The sequence below is a fragment of the Mus musculus genome, chromosome 9, assembly GCF_000001635.26.
Source record: "Mus musculus strain C57BL/6J chromosome 9, GRCm38.p6 C57BL/6J".
Taxonomy (NCBI): Eukaryota; Metazoa; Chordata; class Mammalia; order Rodentia; family Muridae; genus Mus; species Mus musculus.
Window position 1 is genome coordinate 109,431,903 of NC_000075.6, and position 19,117 is coordinate 109,451,019.

Below are 19,117 nucleotides of genomic sequence, written 5' to 3' on the forward strand. Positions count from 1 at the left end.
AAAAAATAAGTCAAGAATTCAAAAGAAAACAGTGAGGAGAGGTAAATAGGATGGTTTAAATGTAGAATTGGGGAAGGGATAAGTATAGTCTCAAAAAAAGTTTTTTTTTAATTTTAATTTGCCACTTGGCTTCTGCAGTGAAAAGCTGCCCACATGGCCTGGTCATCTGAGTCAACCCTATAGCAATGAAATGACAGATGTCACAGTCAAATGGTTTGTACATCTTGCCATAGGTTTTGTTTCAGAGATAGGTTCTCCTAATGTAAACTGGTTTGCCTGGAACTAGCTGTGTAGACCAGGCTGGTCTCAGCACTCAGATCTTCCATCTGCTTCTGACTCCCAGAGTCAGGATTAAAGGTGTGCACCAACAAATTTGGCCTCTTCACTGCTTAGAATCACTGAAATCGCCAACCTGTGCTTGCAAATAGACCTTTATTATCATTGAGGAAGATGACACACAACACACCCAGTTTTCAAGAGCACATTTCAGGAGTAGTGTTCAAGAGTTCAAGGTATATGCCATCAGATAGCAGAAGGAGGGACTACTTATCATCACTCCAATTATGCTCACATCATCACATAGTGCATTGTTAATGAAGCTGCAAAGGAGGAAAAAAACAAGATGTCAATACTCAAATGGGAGAATTATCAACTGATAATTAAAGGATTGTCTTTTCATAACAGTCCTGAATCTGTTTAAAACTTTTAAATACTTTTGTGTTTGGGGGCTGGAGAGATGGCTCAGTGTTTTATAGCACTGACTGTTCTTCCAGAGTTCCTGAGTTCAATTCCCAGCAATCACATATTGGCTCAAAACCAGGTGCAATGGCATCTGGTGCCTTCTTCTGGTGTGTTTGAAGACATCTATAGTGTACTCATATACATAAAATAAACAAATAAAAATGATAAGTTGTCATGTGTGTAGGTGTCCACTTGTGTGTGTGTGTGTGTTTGTGCTTAAGCATGTGTGTACCTGAGTGGGTATGTGCTTATGTGTGCATGCCTGTGTGTATGCATGTGTGATCACACACATGTGTGCCTGTGTGCTTGCATACATGGTTATGTGTGGCTATGTGTACTTGTATGTGTGCATGTGTGTGTGTACACAAATGCAAGTCTATGCTCCTGTGAATTGAGTGAGTAGATATTAACTTGTGGGAATCAGTTCGCTCCTTTCACCAATAGGTTCCAGAGACTGGACTTGTCTGTCCAGTCTTGGTGGCAGTTGCCAAAATTGTTGAGTCATCCCAGGTTATTTTTGAGTAACTGTGCACATTGGCAAAGGATGTCTATCATTCATAGCATGAGATTTAATCCCAGCCTTCTGCAATAGACCTCTGCCCCATTTCTCAATTCTCAGTTGTTCAGTACATTTCTTAGCTTAAGAAGAGACAGAGTAGCCTGGTATGATGCCACTGATCTACAAATCACTTCAACTTAGGAACTGAGGACAAGGAATTGACAGAGTTTGAGGGAGTTTGAGGTTAGTCTAGGCTACATAGAGTGACCTTGTCTCAGAAAAAAAACCAAAGATTTAATTCATAAATTTATTTTAAAGTTGAGTTGTGTTCCCTTTGCTAAACTTGGTCCACTCAGGGTGAATATAGAAGTGCATCCCCTCTGCAGTAGGGCTGTGAGATGGTAGGGCTCATGTCAATCATTCTGTTCTTCACTACTGAGATAAACCTCTAGTAGATCACTCAGAAGCTCATAAGTGTAAGGCCTTCCCTGGACAATGACACAGCCTCTGCCTGTGACCTTGCAGACTCTAGCCAAACCTGTTGCCCACACCCTTATCCTGCTTTGCACTGAGATGGTATAAATGGCACCCCTACCTCTCTCCACCTGGCATGTGGCAGACACAGCAAAACTCCCTGAAATTTGGGGGTAAAGTTCTTTATCAGAGTTCATCCTTTACATGTGGAAGACCCAGGATTCACTCCCCCACACAAGAAAGACAAAGTACCTTCCCCAAACTGGTAAGTCAACAGAGAGTCAAAAGCAGGTCAAGACCAAATACATTAAGGTCCAACCATTGACACTAGATTCAACAAGAACAGTTTCTAATAATTAAAGAAGAAATGTGAAATCAGTCGGACATTTCACCTGATCTAAAGAATGACAGACCCCAATGACAAGGGATGTTTCAGCACATCATAGAAGCCAGAAGGACATTGTAGAGCCCTTTCCAAATCCTGAAGGAGAAGAAACTAATACCAATTTTAAAATTTGAGACTGAGTGAAAGGGAAGAGGTTCAGGATTCCCTAGATACATAAAATTTTAGGCTAGCCTTAACTATATAGCAAGCTTGAAGCCAGTCTTTAGGTATACAAGATGTCTCAAAACCACAATACATGTACATGCTCACACACACATACACTTTACATAGCCAAGGCCTTCTTAAGCAAAATAACAAAACTGAAGGTATGACAGTATCAGATTTTAAAATATGTCACAGCAAGTTGCTGTGACTAAAGCAGAATGAATGATATTGCCCTCAAGCCTACGTATCAGAGCCTAGGGGAAGAACCTGCACTTCTATGGTTTGTTAACTTTTTAAGGATAAGGAATAGGCTCTTCAATAGATGATGTTAGTAAGATTAAGAAGACAACACATTCTTATGCTTTCCGCTACTCAATAATTCAATAATCAACTCATAACATATTGAAGAAAACACTAGATTTTATACTGGAAAATGACTAAGAGACAATCTGTAGAAAAAGCTCCCTGACTCCATCCATCTAGGCAGGAGTTCTTGATTAGGGATTCCCAGGTACCAGCAACCAAAACAAGAATTTACAAATGGGACTGAATCAAACTACAAATTCTTTCCACAGCATAGTGGAGGAAACAAACAAATAACACATGAAAATGTGCCAAACACCACCCCCACTACCACCACCAACAGACAATCAAGTGAATGAAGATAACGCCCATAGAGTGTGGGGAAAATATTGAAATAAAGTTTCAATTGTTCAGCCCAGATTAGCATTAAATTTGAAAGTAGCATATGCTAGCCTCAAACTTGAGGTAATTCTCCTGCCTTAGTTTCCTGCATGCTGGAATTATAGCTCTGTGCTATGTTCAGAGGGAGAAATATCTTCAAGTCATACACATAATATAAATAATAATGGTAAATTTTCACGTGCTGTTGACCTTTTTAAAAAAGGAACTCTGGGCAAACACTTTTAGTCCCAGCACTCTGGAGGCAGAGACAGGTGGATCTCCAGGTGGAGATAAAGTCCAGCCTGTTTCCAAGATTCAGTTTACACAGAGAAATCCTGTAAGGAGGGGTGGAACCCATATTTTTCTTTTACTTTTTTGGAGATGGGTTAAAGGTGTTTTGCAAACTGGCAATCAACATTCGTTTCAGCAGCCTGTGTGCAGGGATTGGGGCCTGTACCACCACACCATGATCACTGAAAATAACTTGGATGAAGGCAAGTAAAAGTTAAAGAAAAAATAGCCAAATGGAGATGACGACAGCTCACTGATGAAGGAACCCAAGTGTGGGCCACACTCAGGAGAACCCATCCTGCCACTAAAGACTAGATATGAAGAAACAGTCCCCCCACTTCGGCTGCGAGCCTGAGGCTGTTGACATAACTGTTTGTACCAAGATCCCAAGAACTAGCAGTTCTTTCTTTCCCTCCCTCCCTTCTTTCCTAATACATAATCTCTCTCTATAGCCCTGGCTGTCCTGGGACTCACTATGTAGACCAGGCTGACCTCGAACTTACAAGATAGCAACTTGGCTGACTCCTTACTGCCTGGATTAAAAGTGTGTGTTATGCTTAGCCAGTTTCTATTTTTGTGTGTTTGTTTGTTTGTTTGTGATTGTTTTGCACTGAACCCAATCTGGCTGCCAAACTTGCTAAATAGCAGATTACCTTGAACATCTGGATCCTACTGACTCTACTACTTGAATATTAGACATTTATAGCACAATGTCTGTTCTGTGTGATGCTGAAGATCATAAATTTAGTCATATATTTTATTGAAAGTTCATTTCTCTTTAAAAATGCCTTTTTATATAGAACTTTTTAAATGCTTACCATAGCTCTCAATACATTGGTATGAAGGTGTCAGTCAGATGCCCTGGAACTGGAGTTACAGACAGGTATGAACTGCCATGTGGATTCAGGGCACTGAACCCAAGTCTTCCAGAAGAGCAGCCAGTGATTTTAACTGCTGAGCTAACTCTCCAGCCCCAGAAGTGCTTTCAAATTAATGTCCAATTTAAGTCAAGAAGCAGAGCTTACCTGGACGGTAGCAGATATCTCCTATTTTGCAGTCGATAACACTTCCTTAGCAGTGGGCTTCTCTCCTCCCATGCGTATATATCCAAAGAGCCATCATTACAGGTGACAATGACATGAACAGGGTCCTTCAAAGAACACCCAAGTGATAGTAGGCTAGAGTCAATGTCAGATCAAAAGACAGGGAGAGGGCCTAGGAGGTGGCTCATCAGGTAAAGACACTTGCTGAGCAAGCCTGGTGCTCTGAGCCAGTGCAAAGGGAAAAAGAAAGAGACTAACACCAGGAAGTTGGCCTGTGAACTCTGTAAGTGCTCACACACAGACAAATGCATATGTGCACACCCCAACAGTATGAAGTTTAAAAAATTTAATTCTATTTTTTTTTAACCACTGAGGGGAAAACATTCCAAACATACCACCCATAGTCTAAAGATCTGTTCTGGGCAGTACTGAAATGTCTGCAGACGGAGACCATTCATGTCGAAGAGCAAGAGAGAGGATCCAGTTGAACAAACAATCGTGTCCTTTTCACTGACTCCCATCCACTCTGCACGCTCCTTGTAGTCTTGCAAAGAGAAACTTGCTACCAAATGTCCTGTTCCAAACAAACCGAAAACAGAGAGGCAATTTATTCAGTCACTTAAATATGGGAAATATTCTTAATGCTTACTAAAAAGCATATCCCTCCTTCCATGGCATGCTAGTCTGAAGAGACAATGAAAACAGTCCATTGGTCTGTCAAGTTCATGTTCTGTGAAGTCCATGTCATTGGACATGGAAAGGCAGGCCATGAAACAGTGAAGGTGTGGACAGTCAGTTGCTTAAACATTGGAAAGACAACTGTACTGGGAAAGGAGAGTAGAACCCAGTCCCTAGTGCATGACATAAATGAAAACATGTCTCCCCTGAAAAACTGTAGATTGCTATTGTAGTGACCATCAAACAGGCACAAGTTCACATCTGGACAAGGAGCTCCCTGCTCCCTTTACAAAAAACATCATGTGGAGCATGATCATAAGTTAATCCACAATCAGGCACAGTCCAGTCGATCTCCAAGTTCAAGACCAGTCTAGTCTACAGAGCAAAATCCAGGTTATCCATGGATACCCAGAGAAACCCTGTCTTCAAAGACTAAAAATGCAAAACAATGACAACCATTTATAGCTTACTCTGAGCACTTGTGGGAGACACAGGAGAAATGAGGATTCCTTTTACAAATTGTTTTTACATTATTATGTTTGTGTAGGTATTCATTCCAGAGGTACACATGTGAGGGTCAGGGGACAACTTGAGGGATTTGGATCTCTCCTCCATCCTGTGGTACCCCAGGAATTGAACTAGGTTGTCAGGCTCCGTAGGTAAGTGTCTCTATCCTCTAAGCCAGTGCTTCTCAACCTTACCAATGCTTCCTACTGAACTGTAATACAGTTCTTAGGTGGCAGTGTGGGGAGGGGGGTCTGCCCTACCACAGAGGTACTTTCATTTCTACTTCATAATGGTAATTTTGTTACTGTTAAGATTCGTGACTTAAGTATTTTTGAAGATAGAAGTTTGTCATAGGGGTCACAACCTATACATAGAGAACCACTGCCCTAAACATTTTGCCACCCTATAATATAGTTCGTTATTGCTTGTCATTTTGGGGTTTTGTTTTTGAGACAAGATTTCACTATGCATCCCTAGCTAACCTGGCACTCCCTGCATAGATCAGGCTGGCGTGGAACCCAGAGATTCTAATTGTTTCTCATCCTGAATGCTGGGATTTAAGGTGTGCACTACAAATTATTGGCCCTTTATTTTTATTTATTCACTTCATCAGTGTGTGTGTTTATGTATGTATGTGCACATCTGTGTGAGTGTATGTAGGCATGTGCACATGCTAAACCATCTTCTCAGCTCCATCTGTTTTGTTTGTGAGACAGCAGTCTCTATGAAGATTTCCTGACTCAGTCTCCTACTATTGGGCACATGCCATCCTGTCTGCCTTGAGAACTTTCTAAGGTTTACCTTGAACAGTTACTTTGTTCCCGATCTCTTCCAGCTTCATATCAAATGTGCCAAATTTTGCGGGTCTTGGGGGTGCATTTCTGGCCATCAAGGTTATCCTGTCTTCCCTTCTTGGGGTCCAGAAGACTCCTTGGCATAATGGAAATTTGAGACTGGTAGACACTGGATCAGAAAATTCTGATGTCCTCAGTAAGCTGCTCATGTAAACCACCTGCAGAAATTATTGCCCAGTGTAACTCAATAAAGAGTGAATCTCTGCAGCCTGACACAAGCACAATCAAGACAAGGGGCTTTCAAAATAAACCCAGGAGTGACTGCATCTGTTCTTCACCCAGGACAGGTTAGAACTGTCATTGCTCCCACTCAGGGAAGAAATATCTCACCTTCTTCCTGCCCCTCCCATCATATTCAGAGACAGAATGAAGTCCCTGACCCAGGTCAAAGGGCGCTTCAGTTATGCTATCTCAATGGATGCATCTGGCAGAGCTTGGTTAAGTACATTTTCCCTGTGCAGAGGACCAGTCCAGGGTTGTTCTGGACTTTTCTTTTTTTTAACTGAGGCATTGAGACTGTATAAAACTAAATAAATATACATGGGCCCTCAGGAGTAATTGACCTGTGAACAGACCATTGCTCTCCCAATACCTAACAACCAGGCACCAGAGAGCTGGCAGTTAAGAGAGAAGGTAGCATATAAAGCACTGGGTATGGTAGTATCCCGAGCTTTTGTCCCTGCCGGCAAGAACACACTCAGGACAAAAGCTCGGGATAAGTGGTGCCGAAACCCGGGAAAATGGCGCTGCTTATATAGCCCGCAGTGTGACGTTTCAGCACCTAATGTGGTGTGACAGCTCCTGATTCGTTGCTTGCCCATCACCCCATTACTACGCCTCGAGATGGGCAGTGACTAGGTGTGTGTTCACTCTTGCACTTGCGCATAAGGCTTATTTACTAGTTAGGCACAGTGGAAGCCAGTGCCATCTTATAATGGCGATTGCCACGGCAAGCACGCGATTGCTCGCAGCACGGCTCTCCACATGGTAGCACTTTTTTGAAATGCATCAGTCGCTGGTGAGCATGTCAGCCAGTGATTGAAAATTGCTTTTTATCCAGCAAAGTTCTGGTGACTGTTATTTCACCTACCTTCATCTTTTGGCTGAGCCACATTTCAAGGACACTTCACTAATAGACATTTGCCATTGTGACTGGTCACGTGACTGCTCCCAAGCACATTATTCTTTCCTGACTGTAGGGTGGCTTTTCTTATGATAGGGCTTTGGAGAGGGGGAGTGGTCTGCCTGGACTTACCTGAGGACTGGACTTTCCCACTGTCTCCCACCTTCACCCTGGAGTTGCTAGAACCCACTTACCTTTGTCAAGACTTGTGGGTTTCTTATAATCAGCAAGACCCATTTATTCTGAGGAGAGCAGTGGAGTTCATCAATAGCGTATGGGAATACATTGTGTCTGGAAATGAGGTGTAAGTCAGGAATCCTAAAGATGTAGAGGTTTCCCGAGGTATCACCTACCTGAAATCAGAGCAGCAGCACGAGGTCAGTGGGGAAACGTTAAGTATGGAGGAAGGAGTTTTATCTGCACTGTGTCATCAAGTCCAGTAATGAGACCCAAAGCTGTGACCAGCCTGCCTCACAGAGTGTCTGGGGTGATTCCAAGGAATAAGAGTCCCTAGACCTGGTGGATGACTCAGTAGGTAAGTGTGTGTGTGTGTGTGTGTATGAGAGAGAGAGAGAGAGAGAGAGAGAGAGAGAGAGAGAGAGAGAGAGAGAGAGAGAGAGAGAGAGAGAGATAGGATACATAGATGCACATGCAGGCAAAATATTCACACATAAAAATTGTTTTTCCCTTTTGAATTTTTTGAGAAAGATTTCTCTATGTATCCCTGGCTATAGTGGAACTTACTCTGTAGACCTGGCTAGCCTCAAATGCAAGAGATTCATCTGCCTCTGTGACATGTACCACCATGCCCTGCAGGATTTATTTTTAAAGAACCTTTTGTTGGGCATGCTAGCTTATGTCTTAAATCCCAACAATCCAAGGGCAGAGGACATCTGATCTCTGTGAGTTAGGCCACCCTAGTCTACCCAGTGAGTACTAGGCCAACCAGGACTATGTCATGATACTCTGTTTTAAACTCATGAGTTAGGGTGTGTGTAAAGATTTTCCACCCTAAAACACTCTTCCCCAGCACTAACTGGGCCATCAGCATTATCCATTTTTCTGTATATGTGATAAAATTCACATTTTTCTCTACTGTCTCTAACCAAATTCATGGATTCAGGACTAATAAACATTTCCAAGACAAAAAGATATAAAATCACTTAGAAAAAGTGTGTGTGTGTTCTTGTGCTTGCAATTTCTATACTTAAGCATGTGTATGTAGATTATATACTGGGACATATTTGGAAACCTGAGAAGGCTGCCAGGTACCCTGTTAGACTACCCCTCTCCTGATTTCCTGAAAGAGTCTCTTATTGTACCTGGAGCTAGGCTGTCTTGGCTAGCAGCCATCTAGTCCCAGTGACCCTTGTGTTTTCATCCCCAACAACACTGAGGTTACACGCACATTTAGCCACATCACACTTTTTATGTGAGTGTCAGGGATTTGAACTTGGATCTTCACACTTGCACAGCAAACACTGCTACCCACTGAGCTACCTCTCCCCAGATGCCAGGAAAGAATTTTAATGTGTCAAAGGCTAAGTTATGGTCATGTTTATGGTATACTGTGATTGACTCTCAGTGTTCACAGAGACTCTAGGAAGGCAAGGTGAGATTTGACAATAATGGTACCTCAAATTGGCAAATATTTTGTTCTGTGTGACTATTCCAGATTTGGTTGGGGAGGGGCATGCCACTTACCAAGACAATTGGGCCATCCTTTGTAAACACAGCTTTCAGTATTTGACAGGGAGAGAATATGCTCTTAGTTGCCAGAGCATCCCTGTTGTGACAGTCCCATAGTTTGATAGTTGAGCTTATATCTACAGTGACCGCAATGTGCATCTCAGGGAGGGTAGTCATCAGTTCAATATAGGATTCCTGTACTGGGCTTTCCCAGGTCATAGCACCCTGGAGAACAAGAGCATCATGTTGTCTGAGCACCTCTAGTTCAACTGCTTTCACTCACCAGCTTTACTTTGCATCCTTGTCCAGACTGGAACACCTACCTTCTTACTTCCAAGAAAAGAATATGAAAGTTCTAAGCATCCATCACAGGATGTGGTAGCACAGACCTAGACTTCCATTGTGGGAGGCAGAGGCAGGAAGTTCACTAGCAGCTTGAGGCTAGTCCAGTGTATCATGTCAAGTTGCAGGCCAGTTGGAATTGCATTACAAGACTATCTCAAAAAAGAAAAGGAAACACAGGGCTGCAGAGATGGCTCAGCAGTTAAGACCACTAGCTGTGCTTAATGAAAGGAGCTTAGTTCAATTCCCTAAACACTCATTGTAGCTCACAATTGTTAGTAATTCCACTTCCAGGGGATCTGACTCCCTCACATGGAAATACACGCAGGCAGAATACCTATGTACATAAAAATAAAAAATAATCACAAAGAAGAAAAACAACATCTATATTATTTGTGGCAGGAGTGGACAGAAAAACAGGACTCATGCACTTAGGAGGCAGAGGTAGGAGTGTCCCCATGAGTCCATGGTCAGCTTGAACTCTAGGATAGCCTGATAGCATCCTAAACAGCCTCCTCCAACCCACCTGACAAAACCTAAACCAAACAAAACCCAAAAACTCCAAAACCTCCAACCCCAAGATTGTCCTCTTCATTATGTTACATTTCCAGTGTGTTGTAAGATACAACGTTTTTCAACATTGAGACCATAACAAAATAAAACCCCTTTGCTGTATGTTGGGACACCACATTAGTTCCAGCACTCAGGAGGCAGAGGCAGGCAGATTTGTTGAGTTGGAGGCTAGCCTGGCCTACATAGTTCCAGATCAGCTGAGACTACAGGGTAAGACCTTCTCCCAGACAAAGAGAACCAAGCTACCTCAAGAATGGATTAATGTTCACTGCATTAGGTTCTACAACATACTAAAATAAAAAATAGTTGAGAGAACAGAGGATTCTCAAGAAACACACAATGAGGTTCCAGCATTCACCGAATTCTCCCCTACAATGGCTCAGCAACTGGCCATCTCAAAGGTCATAGTATACATAGAAAGAAACTCTTGCATAAATCAGCACTGACTGCACAGTGGCAATCAGGTGTCATAATGGTGAGAGAAACCAGGAGTAATGTCTTCAAGAACCATAGTCATTGCCAGTCCTATGTTCTTTCTCACTCGTATTAGGGAACCTACCATCCCTCTCCCAGGGCATCATATGGACCCCTAGAACTCACAAAACCATAGAGAACAGAGATTATACCTACACACTGTGAGGCAGCCAGGTCAACAATGCTACCACAGCTCTAGCCCTGTTTCTTCCCCTAAGGCACTCAGCCCAGGAAGGTTCCCGGAGAACTATGGTCATGGCATCTGCATGGTATTGAAACAATGTCAGGAAGGTAGACCAATGAAATAGAATTGATAACCCAGAAATGAACACACATAACTACAGTCACTTGGTTTGACAAAGGAGCTAAAACCACCTAGTGGAAAACTAAGATAGATTTTCAACAAATGGTGCTGGTTCAACTGGCAATCAACATGTAGAAGAATGAAAATTGATCCATTCTTAACTCCTTGTAGAATGCTCAAGTCCAAGGACCTCCACATAAAACCAGATATACTGAATCTAATAGAAGAGAAAGTGGGGAAAGTTTCATACATTAAGGCACAGGGGAAAAGTTCTTGAACAGAACACCAATGTCTTATGTTCTATGATCAAGAATCAAATGGGACCTCATAAAATTGCAAAGCAATTTTAAGGCAAACGACACTGTTAATAACATAAACCAGCAAACAACATATTGGGAAAAGTTCTTTACTAATCCTCCATCCAATAGAGGGCTAATATCCAATATATACAAAGAACTCAAGAAGTTAGACTCCAGAGAATGATATAATCCTATTAAAAATCATTAACAGAGCTAAATAGAGAATTCTCAACTGAGGAATCTGGAAGGGCTCAGAAACACCTAAAGAACTGTTCAATATCCTTAGTAATCAGGGAAATGCAAACCAAAATGACCTTGAGATTCCACCTCACACCAGTCATAATGGCTAAGATAAAAAACTCAGGTGATAGCAGATGCTGGCAAGTATGTTGAGAGAGGAACACTCCTCCTCCATTGCTGGTGGGATTACAAGCTGGAACAAACACTCTGGAAATCAGTCTGGTGTTTTTTCAGAAAATTGGACATAGTACCACCTGAGGACCCAGCTATACCACTCCTGAGCATATATCCAGAAGATGCTCCCACATGTAATAAGGACACATGCTCCACTATTTCATGGCAGCCATATTTATAAAACCCAGGAGCTAGAAACAGCCCAGATGTCCCTCAACAGAGAAATGGTTACCAAAAATGTTGTATATTTACACAATGGAGGACTATTCTCAATCACTCTTAACTATAGAATTAATGTGTTTCTCATGGTAAACAATATAATCAACTATCATATTCACATGGTCAAATTTTAAAGTTTTTTTTTAATTTGTCTTTTAAATGAGAAGTTAAAATATTTCTCATGCTGCCAAATGTATATATATAAACACATTTATATATTTATAATATATCTGTTATTATATATAATACACAATTACATACATATATTTATGTTATATATTATATATACATATATGTATGTGTATATAATATGTATAATATATACATATATTTATAAATATATTGTCTCTCAGAAGAAAATATCCCCTGTTGCTCCTCTGCTCCACAAATGGTTTTTGTCTTCCTTAATCTCATCTTAAAGAGTGTTAATGCTGTTAACAGATTAATCTATTTGTAAACTTATAAACTCCAGTATACCCAATCAGTTCCACCTCTCATGGACCACACAGACTCCATCTAGATAAGTACAATCAATGACCTAAGTTTCTACCTGTTAACTATTTCATGGGCTGAGTCTGCTCTACTGTTACCTGGGATTGGGAGTCCTCTCACCCCAACCACGAAGACATAAGTGTTTCAAATGTACACTGGAGAAAATTTCTTTTTTTCCCAAAAGCATTTGACTTTATTCTCTTCCTCAAATATACATAACTATTCCAGCACCTTGCTATATCCAGGTGTTTACTCAAAATCTACATCCAGGACAGCTCCAGAGAAGCAACCCACAGATGTGTCAGAGCCTGCTCTCACAGACACGGATGCTTCTACTAGACCTGCTCCTTCCTACCAACAGATGGTACCACAGATCCTGGACAGCAAGAAAACAAGAGACTCTCCTAAGAGTAGACCAACACATGATACCCATTTTCCTAGTTTTTCCAGATATGTGGCCCCAAAGTCAGCAGAAAGCAGCTAAAGATCACAATGACACTATTCCTGATTTACTTTTGCCTCTTTCTAGTTTCTCCTTTTTAAAATTAACCCAAAATGGAGGCATGTTAGCATTTCTTTAGAGCTCCACCCAACAGTTACTGTGTAACAACCAGGTAGGCCTGGCTTGCTATAAAAGGAGCTGTTTGACCCCTCCTTGCTCTCTCTGTCCCTTCTGTCTAGTTCTTTTCTCTCCTTAACCCATTTTTCCCTCTTTCCCCTTCCCCCTTCCCTCTCCACTTTTGGTGACCTGCCTCTCCTCTCCTCTCCCCTCCCCTCTCCCCTCTCCCCTCTCCCCTCTCCCCTCTCCCCTCTCCCCTCTCCCCTCTCCCCTCTCCCCTCCCCTCCCCTCCCTCTCGTTTTCCATTTCTCCCTCTCATTTTCCATTTCTCCCTCTCCAGCTTGCTCTGTCTCTACTCCTTTCTCAACTCTGCTTCACAGAACCTACATAAACTCTATTCTGCACTATACACATTGTATGTCTCCTACCTCAGCGGAAGGGATGCCTCAGCATATGCCTGCCTGCTGAGGCACACCTCCCACCTCACTATACTTTCCTCTACAAAACATATCCTAGTCTTTTTAAGAACACAACACAGTCTGCTTCTTTCTCTGTCTACCCTGGACTGTTCTAGGAATCTCTGGCCATTCTCTCATATGTATAGTAAAAAACCTTTATTATGTCATTGAGCAGTAATGTCTAGAGTTTCTTCGCTGTACCCCCAACAATGAGCATGAAAAAAAATCAAAGCATTTCCAGAAAAGTCAGGAACAAGGCAATTATATCCACACTTCTACTCTCAGTTAATATGGTGTTGTTTTAGCTAGAACAATAAAACAAGAGAAACAAACAACAGGGAGGCCAATAGGAAAGCCAGAGTTTCTTCATTTGCAGACACTATGAGGCTGTATTTGGAGACCCCATGATTCCTCTGGAAAACTCTGAGAGCTGATAAACTCCCCCCAAATTGGCAAGCTATAGAAATAACATGGAAGAAAATCAGTGCCCTTCCCATGCAGCACTAAACAAAGTGAAGAAGGATCAGAGAAGCCTTCCATTTACAGCAGCCTGGAACACCACCCTAAAGGGGCCTGCTGGACATAGTATGCTCTTTTGATCCCAGAAGGCACAAGTTAGCAGATCTCAGAATTTGAGGCCAGTCTGGTCTACAGAGTAAGTTTCCCTCAAGTCTCTTACAAAGTGAAACCCTGTTCCAAACCAGAAAAACAACAACAAACAAACCCTGATGGTTCAGCAGTACAGAACAATTAATGCTCTTGCAGAGGACCCTAATTGGGTTCCCAAAGCCTACCCAACACCTGACAGCCTCTGGCCTCTGCCAGCTGGCAGCACCTATAAACTAACACAGGAACACACACATATATAATCAAAACTATGTCTCAAAAAAAAGTAATACCTAGGAGTACGCCTAACCTTCCATGAGAACAAACTCTATGATGAAAACTTTGAAACACTGACAGGCCCTGTACAGTTGGCTAAGCAGAGGACTAGAGTTCTATGCCCGCAGACCCAGTGCCCACAGCTTACAGTCATCTGCAATTACACTTTTTAAGGGACTTGGCACCCTCTTGTGTTCTCCACAGGCAGCAGACACACATGGATTACACATACATATATCCCCTGAAAACACTCATACATAGAAAATAATTCATTCTAAAAATAAATAAATAAAAAGTAGGAAGAGGGAAAAAATCACGTGTGGTGTTGCAAAGCTTCCATCCAAGTACATGGGAAGCCAAGGTAGATGGATCTGTATGGGGACTTCTGGGACAGACTGGTGTGTACTGGGGGATCCTGTCTCATCATCCTCAACAACAAAAACATGAAATTAGAATTCATATGAGAGTAACTTTTGCTACTTGTCAGCCAGACTCACCTCGTGAATATCCCAGGTAGAAATCCTGTTCGTGGAAGTCACCATACAGACAGCAGACTTCCCTTGTCCATTTCTTGTTAAGCCATGCCTTGAGATATAATATGCATAAGCCCGAAATTCTGCAAGGAAACCCCAACAATATGTGGACACAAGACAGTTGAGGGACAACTCTAACTGAAGGAGGTATGTTTTACTTCCCTCTGCCATGAAGAAGGCTTGCATAACAGCTGTGGAAAGGATGAAGAGAGAGGCAGCCATGCACACTACAGGCTGGTCACTGGTTCAGATACATTCATTCTTTAGTCTGTTTCTATAGATACCAAATGGGTACTGGGGCCTGGGGTTTAACTCCTGGGCATAGTGCTTAGTTCTGTTCCTGGAGGCCTATAAACCATAAACTGGTACTCATTTGGAGCCAGAAGGATCCAAAGTTCAAGGTCATTGGTTGGTTGTTTTTACATGAAGGGTTTGAGATCAGCATGTGGTACATGAGATCCAGTCTGAGAGAGTGAGAGAGAGAGAGAGAGAGAGAGAGAGAGAGAGAAAGGAAGAAGAAGAAGAAGAAGAAGAAGAAGAAGAAGAAGAAGGAGAAGAAGAAGAAGAAGAAGAAGAAGAAGAAGAAGAAGAAGAAGAAGAAGAAGAAGAAGAAGAAGAAGAAGAAGAAAAATCAGGTGTAGAGTTGTACCAGTCTCATGAAGGCATGCACCAGTTCTTGAAATGAGCCCAACCTAGTCTACAGATAAAGTTCCAGGCTCGACACAGCTATATAGTGAGAACTTATCTCAAATAAACAGAAAAAATAAAATTCATCCTTTCAGGAGAATGGATTCCATTAAGTTTTCTTCTGACACACAAACACTGTGCCATGTACACACACACACACACTAACACTAAAATAATAAATGCAAAAAATTTCAAAGCATCACTCCATCAGAAAACTGGTCTAAGGAATTTTTTTGAAAGAGATAAATACTAAAGCCTATTTGGTAATTTCCCCAGTAAATTTTCTCTACACTCTGGGAAGGATATGAAGCCTTCAGGGAAAGGGAACAATAGATCTGGTTTTACGATGTAGAACAACCACTCAGCATATTACAGAGAAGTTCCATGGCTAGACTAGTACAGCAGGCCCATGCTGTTAAACTACATTTCCCTTCCACTTATTAAATGAGAATGCAGGACTGCACACACTGGGAAAAACCAAGGGGGTATCTCTTATAGAGTACCCAAGCTCATACCAAACTCCACAGGAATTTCCTTGTAAGTGAAATCTTCTGGCTTTGCCCGGGATTTGGCATGTTCTTGCCATGTTCTGTAAAAGAAGAACTGCTTCCATGTCTTTTTGCCATGGAGCTGTAGGGTGACCATGTCACAGTAGAGCCATCTCTTCTGACACAACTTCCTGCAATGCAGAGTTGCAATCCCATTAGGCTAACCCCAATCACCTCACCTTAGAGCCATGGTTACAGTGAGCAAACTTTTAATCACTAACCATCCTCATGCAGCAGAGGCCCAGGCCCAGAATCTGAAGGCCTCTTCTTCCCTCTCAGCCCCATCTTGTCCCCTCCTCCCATCCCACCCTGCCCCTCTCATTACCTCCACAGGACATCACTGCTGGCAAGTGCATTCCAGTTCTATGGGAGAGAAAAGAATCCTTAAACCAACAACTGCTCCTCTCTCCTGTTCTCCATTTGTTCTGGGCTCAGCCTACACAGGTTAATCAAACAGTCCTAGCTCTCCTGGCCCAGCAAGCCTGGAGAGACTTACCCCAGCAAACACAAGTCACCTTGTGAGAGCTCAGTGGAAGGAGCGCCAGGCTCAAAGTCTGACAAAGGATATCAAGGATGTCACATATTAGCAACATATCTCCAAAGTGCAGCCTGTTCCATTCTTTTAGTAGATTTTTTTTTTATATCACGGTTACTGTTCTGAGATAGGTTGTCTAGTTGCCAGGGCTGGTTTTAAATTCTTGTGGTTGATTTGACCCAAAACTCCTGATCATCTTGCTTCGACCTCACAAGTGCTTCAATTACTGACATGTGCCACCACTCCTACCTCAACTAACCATATTTGAGGTCTTCAGAGTGGATAATACTAACCCAGGAATCTGAGGTATATCTATTTGCTATTCTGAAGGATGGAGTTCCTGTTGGTCAAGAGAAGCAGCTTAGTCCCTGAGACACTAATGTGTCAGAGCTGAGTTGACAGGTCTGAATAAGGTAAGTTTTAGGAGAAATTGAAGGAAGGGAGGAAGGAAAAAAGGAAGGAAGGAAGGAAGGAAGGAAGGAAGGAAGGAAGGAAGGAAGAGAGGAAGGGAGGAAAGAAGGAAAGAATGAAGAAAGGAAGGAAGGAAGGAAGCCTGTGAGAGTGTGTTGCTGGGGTAGCCGAGACTCCAAGACTGAGTGGGAAAAGTCAAAAGGGCCTTTTGTAGGGTGCACAGAATGGAGGAGTTCAGCCAAGGAGCTTTTACCTTGTTCACTTGGGCAACCTGTAGCAAACTGTAGGCATCCAGATAGGAGAGGATTTCCATCATAGGCAAACTAGGTAAATGGATCTCCATCTTCAGTGGCCTAAGTCCACACTCACTCTCCTTTCTCTTCCCAGCTTGCTCTGATTTTAAAGACTTGGCCAAAGATTTAGCAGGATTGCCAACCACAGCTCATCTGGCTTTGATTGGAGCAAGCTACAGCTGTGAAGACTCTCAGCCTGTCCCCTGCCCACATCACTGGAGCCAGAAACACTCAGCTGAGAGATCTCACACCTTAACTCACTCCACTGTGATTTTTCACTGTGTAGATGAGCTCAAAAACCCCTTTCTTGCACTGTGGAAACCCAAAGCACATGATCTGGGGCAGCCCTGATTGATGATGTACTTGTAAGAACTTTCTAGAAAATCCCGAGTAACACACTAATTTTCAATAGTTTCAATTGCTTATGTGAAGTCCATTAGGTTCATGTCTACCTTGAGACCTGAGTTAGATCAGCAGGACCCACCTCTCTGTGCCTGTACAGCCTCTGAGATCATGTGCTTGTGTACTCAGTGTTCTAGTAGAAAGTGGCGGTCAAACAGGACACCTGATGTTTTCTACTGGTCTTTGCACATACACAGGCATAGGCACTCCTGCATATACTTTTACATGTACTACATACAGAGGTGGTATATGCTCTTAATTGATAGCCATGTCCAAAGTCCCTCTCAGGCATATATTTTATCATATTAAATGACATTCACAGCTTTGACAGATAGGCAATACAAGGCCCAGAGATTGGGACATAGATGTGTCTTTTAGAAGGGACCACCATCACAGGCCACTGCAGTTGCTATATAAAGACATATTTGCATGTTCACAATGGTTGGAAACCCTATAATACCTCCTTAACAACATTAAGGAGGGACTGAGAAAGAGTGCACCCAGGTTCTTAACCAGTGTCTGCTGGAAACCGTTGGTACCTTGCTGGGTATGGTAAGATGTCTGTAGCTCTTAATAACAGGCTTCAGTGAATTAACAGGTTAGGTTGGGAACCTTGCCATAATAGTCTTCAACTTCCAATAAGGCATGTGGATACTCTGAGCTTTCATAAAGAGAAAACAAAGGCTCAAGACACCTTATAGAGAGATGGAGAAGGAAGGAGGAAGGAGAAGCTCAGATCCTGCAGCCCAGGCAGTGGACAGAATACAGAAGGCTCTGAAGATGACTGAAGTCAGGAATACCACCTGACTGCAACCACATTTAACCTAGTCCTGTCTAGTTTTATGTCAGCTTGACACAAGTGCCTCAGACACTCTTGTGTCCCTTTTGTGTCTAGGACGGGTCTCTAGGTGCAGATGGGCAAGAAGCCGGCAAAAATGACACACAGATGCACACAGGAGATTGTGGAGAATCTGAATATATTGCCACAAAGTGAACACCAGTCTTATATAATACATAAAATAAAGGTGGTAGGAAGTCACAGCAGGCAAAGTATATTGAAGCTACCTGACACAAAACAAAGGAATGCCTTCAAAAGGACTTACAGGAACCAGATAAATGTTTACAGTAAAGATAAATCAGTCCTGGTTAGGGTCAGCTTAATGACAGGTAAGGATTCCACACCCTAGTCACAATTAGTGCTACTTCTTTGAGCCTAGTGAAAGCTAGCACCAGAGGGTTCTGCTGTAGCAGACCTTCTCATAAATAATGCAATACCACAAAGCCCCTATTTCCTAGGCCTTGATAAATTCTCATATGAGTGCAACTTGGGCTGTTCTTTTAAGTATCTGAGGAGAATCTCCATTTGTCAGAAGAATTCACCACTTGCTTCTAATATGCAATGTAGCCTGCTATACCTGGCTGTAATGAAGATTCCTGTCTTAGTGGGATTCCCTAACTTTTACATGGTAAACCCACCTATTAGCTAGGCCATTGTGTATGGGTGAGACTGGCTACTGCCTCAAGTAAACACTCTGCAGACCAGCCCTGAGCTATTCCAA

General features: G+C 42.4%; 1 protein-coding gene across 1 annotated transcript; it reads right to left on the minus strand.

Moving 5' to 3' along the window:
* Nucleotides 1-415: 415 nt before the first annotated feature.
* Nucleotides 416-17,238, minus strand: Fbxw16 (F-box and WD-40 domain protein 16). The gene is made up of 10 exons (NM_177070.3): nucleotides 17,117-17,238; nucleotides 16,243-16,280; nucleotides 15,885-16,048; nucleotides 14,647-14,765; nucleotides 9,149-9,358; nucleotides 7,639-7,797; nucleotides 6,269-6,479; nucleotides 4,678-4,856; nucleotides 4,265-4,389; nucleotides 416-599 (listed from the first exon to the last, which is right to left on the minus strand). Exons 1-10 carry the CDS (start codon nucleotides 17,204-17,206, stop codon nucleotides 500-502), a joined length of 1,395 nt encoding a protein of 464 aa, NP_796044.2. The 5' UTR covers nucleotides 17,207-17,238; the 3' UTR covers nucleotides 416-499.
* Between the last annotated feature and the right edge of the window lie 1,879 nt (nucleotides 17,239-19,117).

Bases quoted from the DNA above. Each gene is read 5' to 3' on its own strand.
- Fbxw16 (NM_177070.3), bottom strand. From the start codon at position 17,206: ATGGAGATCCATTTACCTAGTTTGCCTATGATGGAAATCCTCTCCTAT. The intron at 16,049-16,242 runs GTAATGAGAGGG...TCTGCATTGCAG, and splicing joins AGCAGTGATGTCCTGTGGAG to GAAGTTGTGTCAGAAGAGAT. The intron at 7,798-9,148 runs GTAAGTGGCATG...CTCTGATTTCAG, and splicing joins AGGATGGCCCAATTGTCTTG to GTAGGTGATACCTCGGGAAA.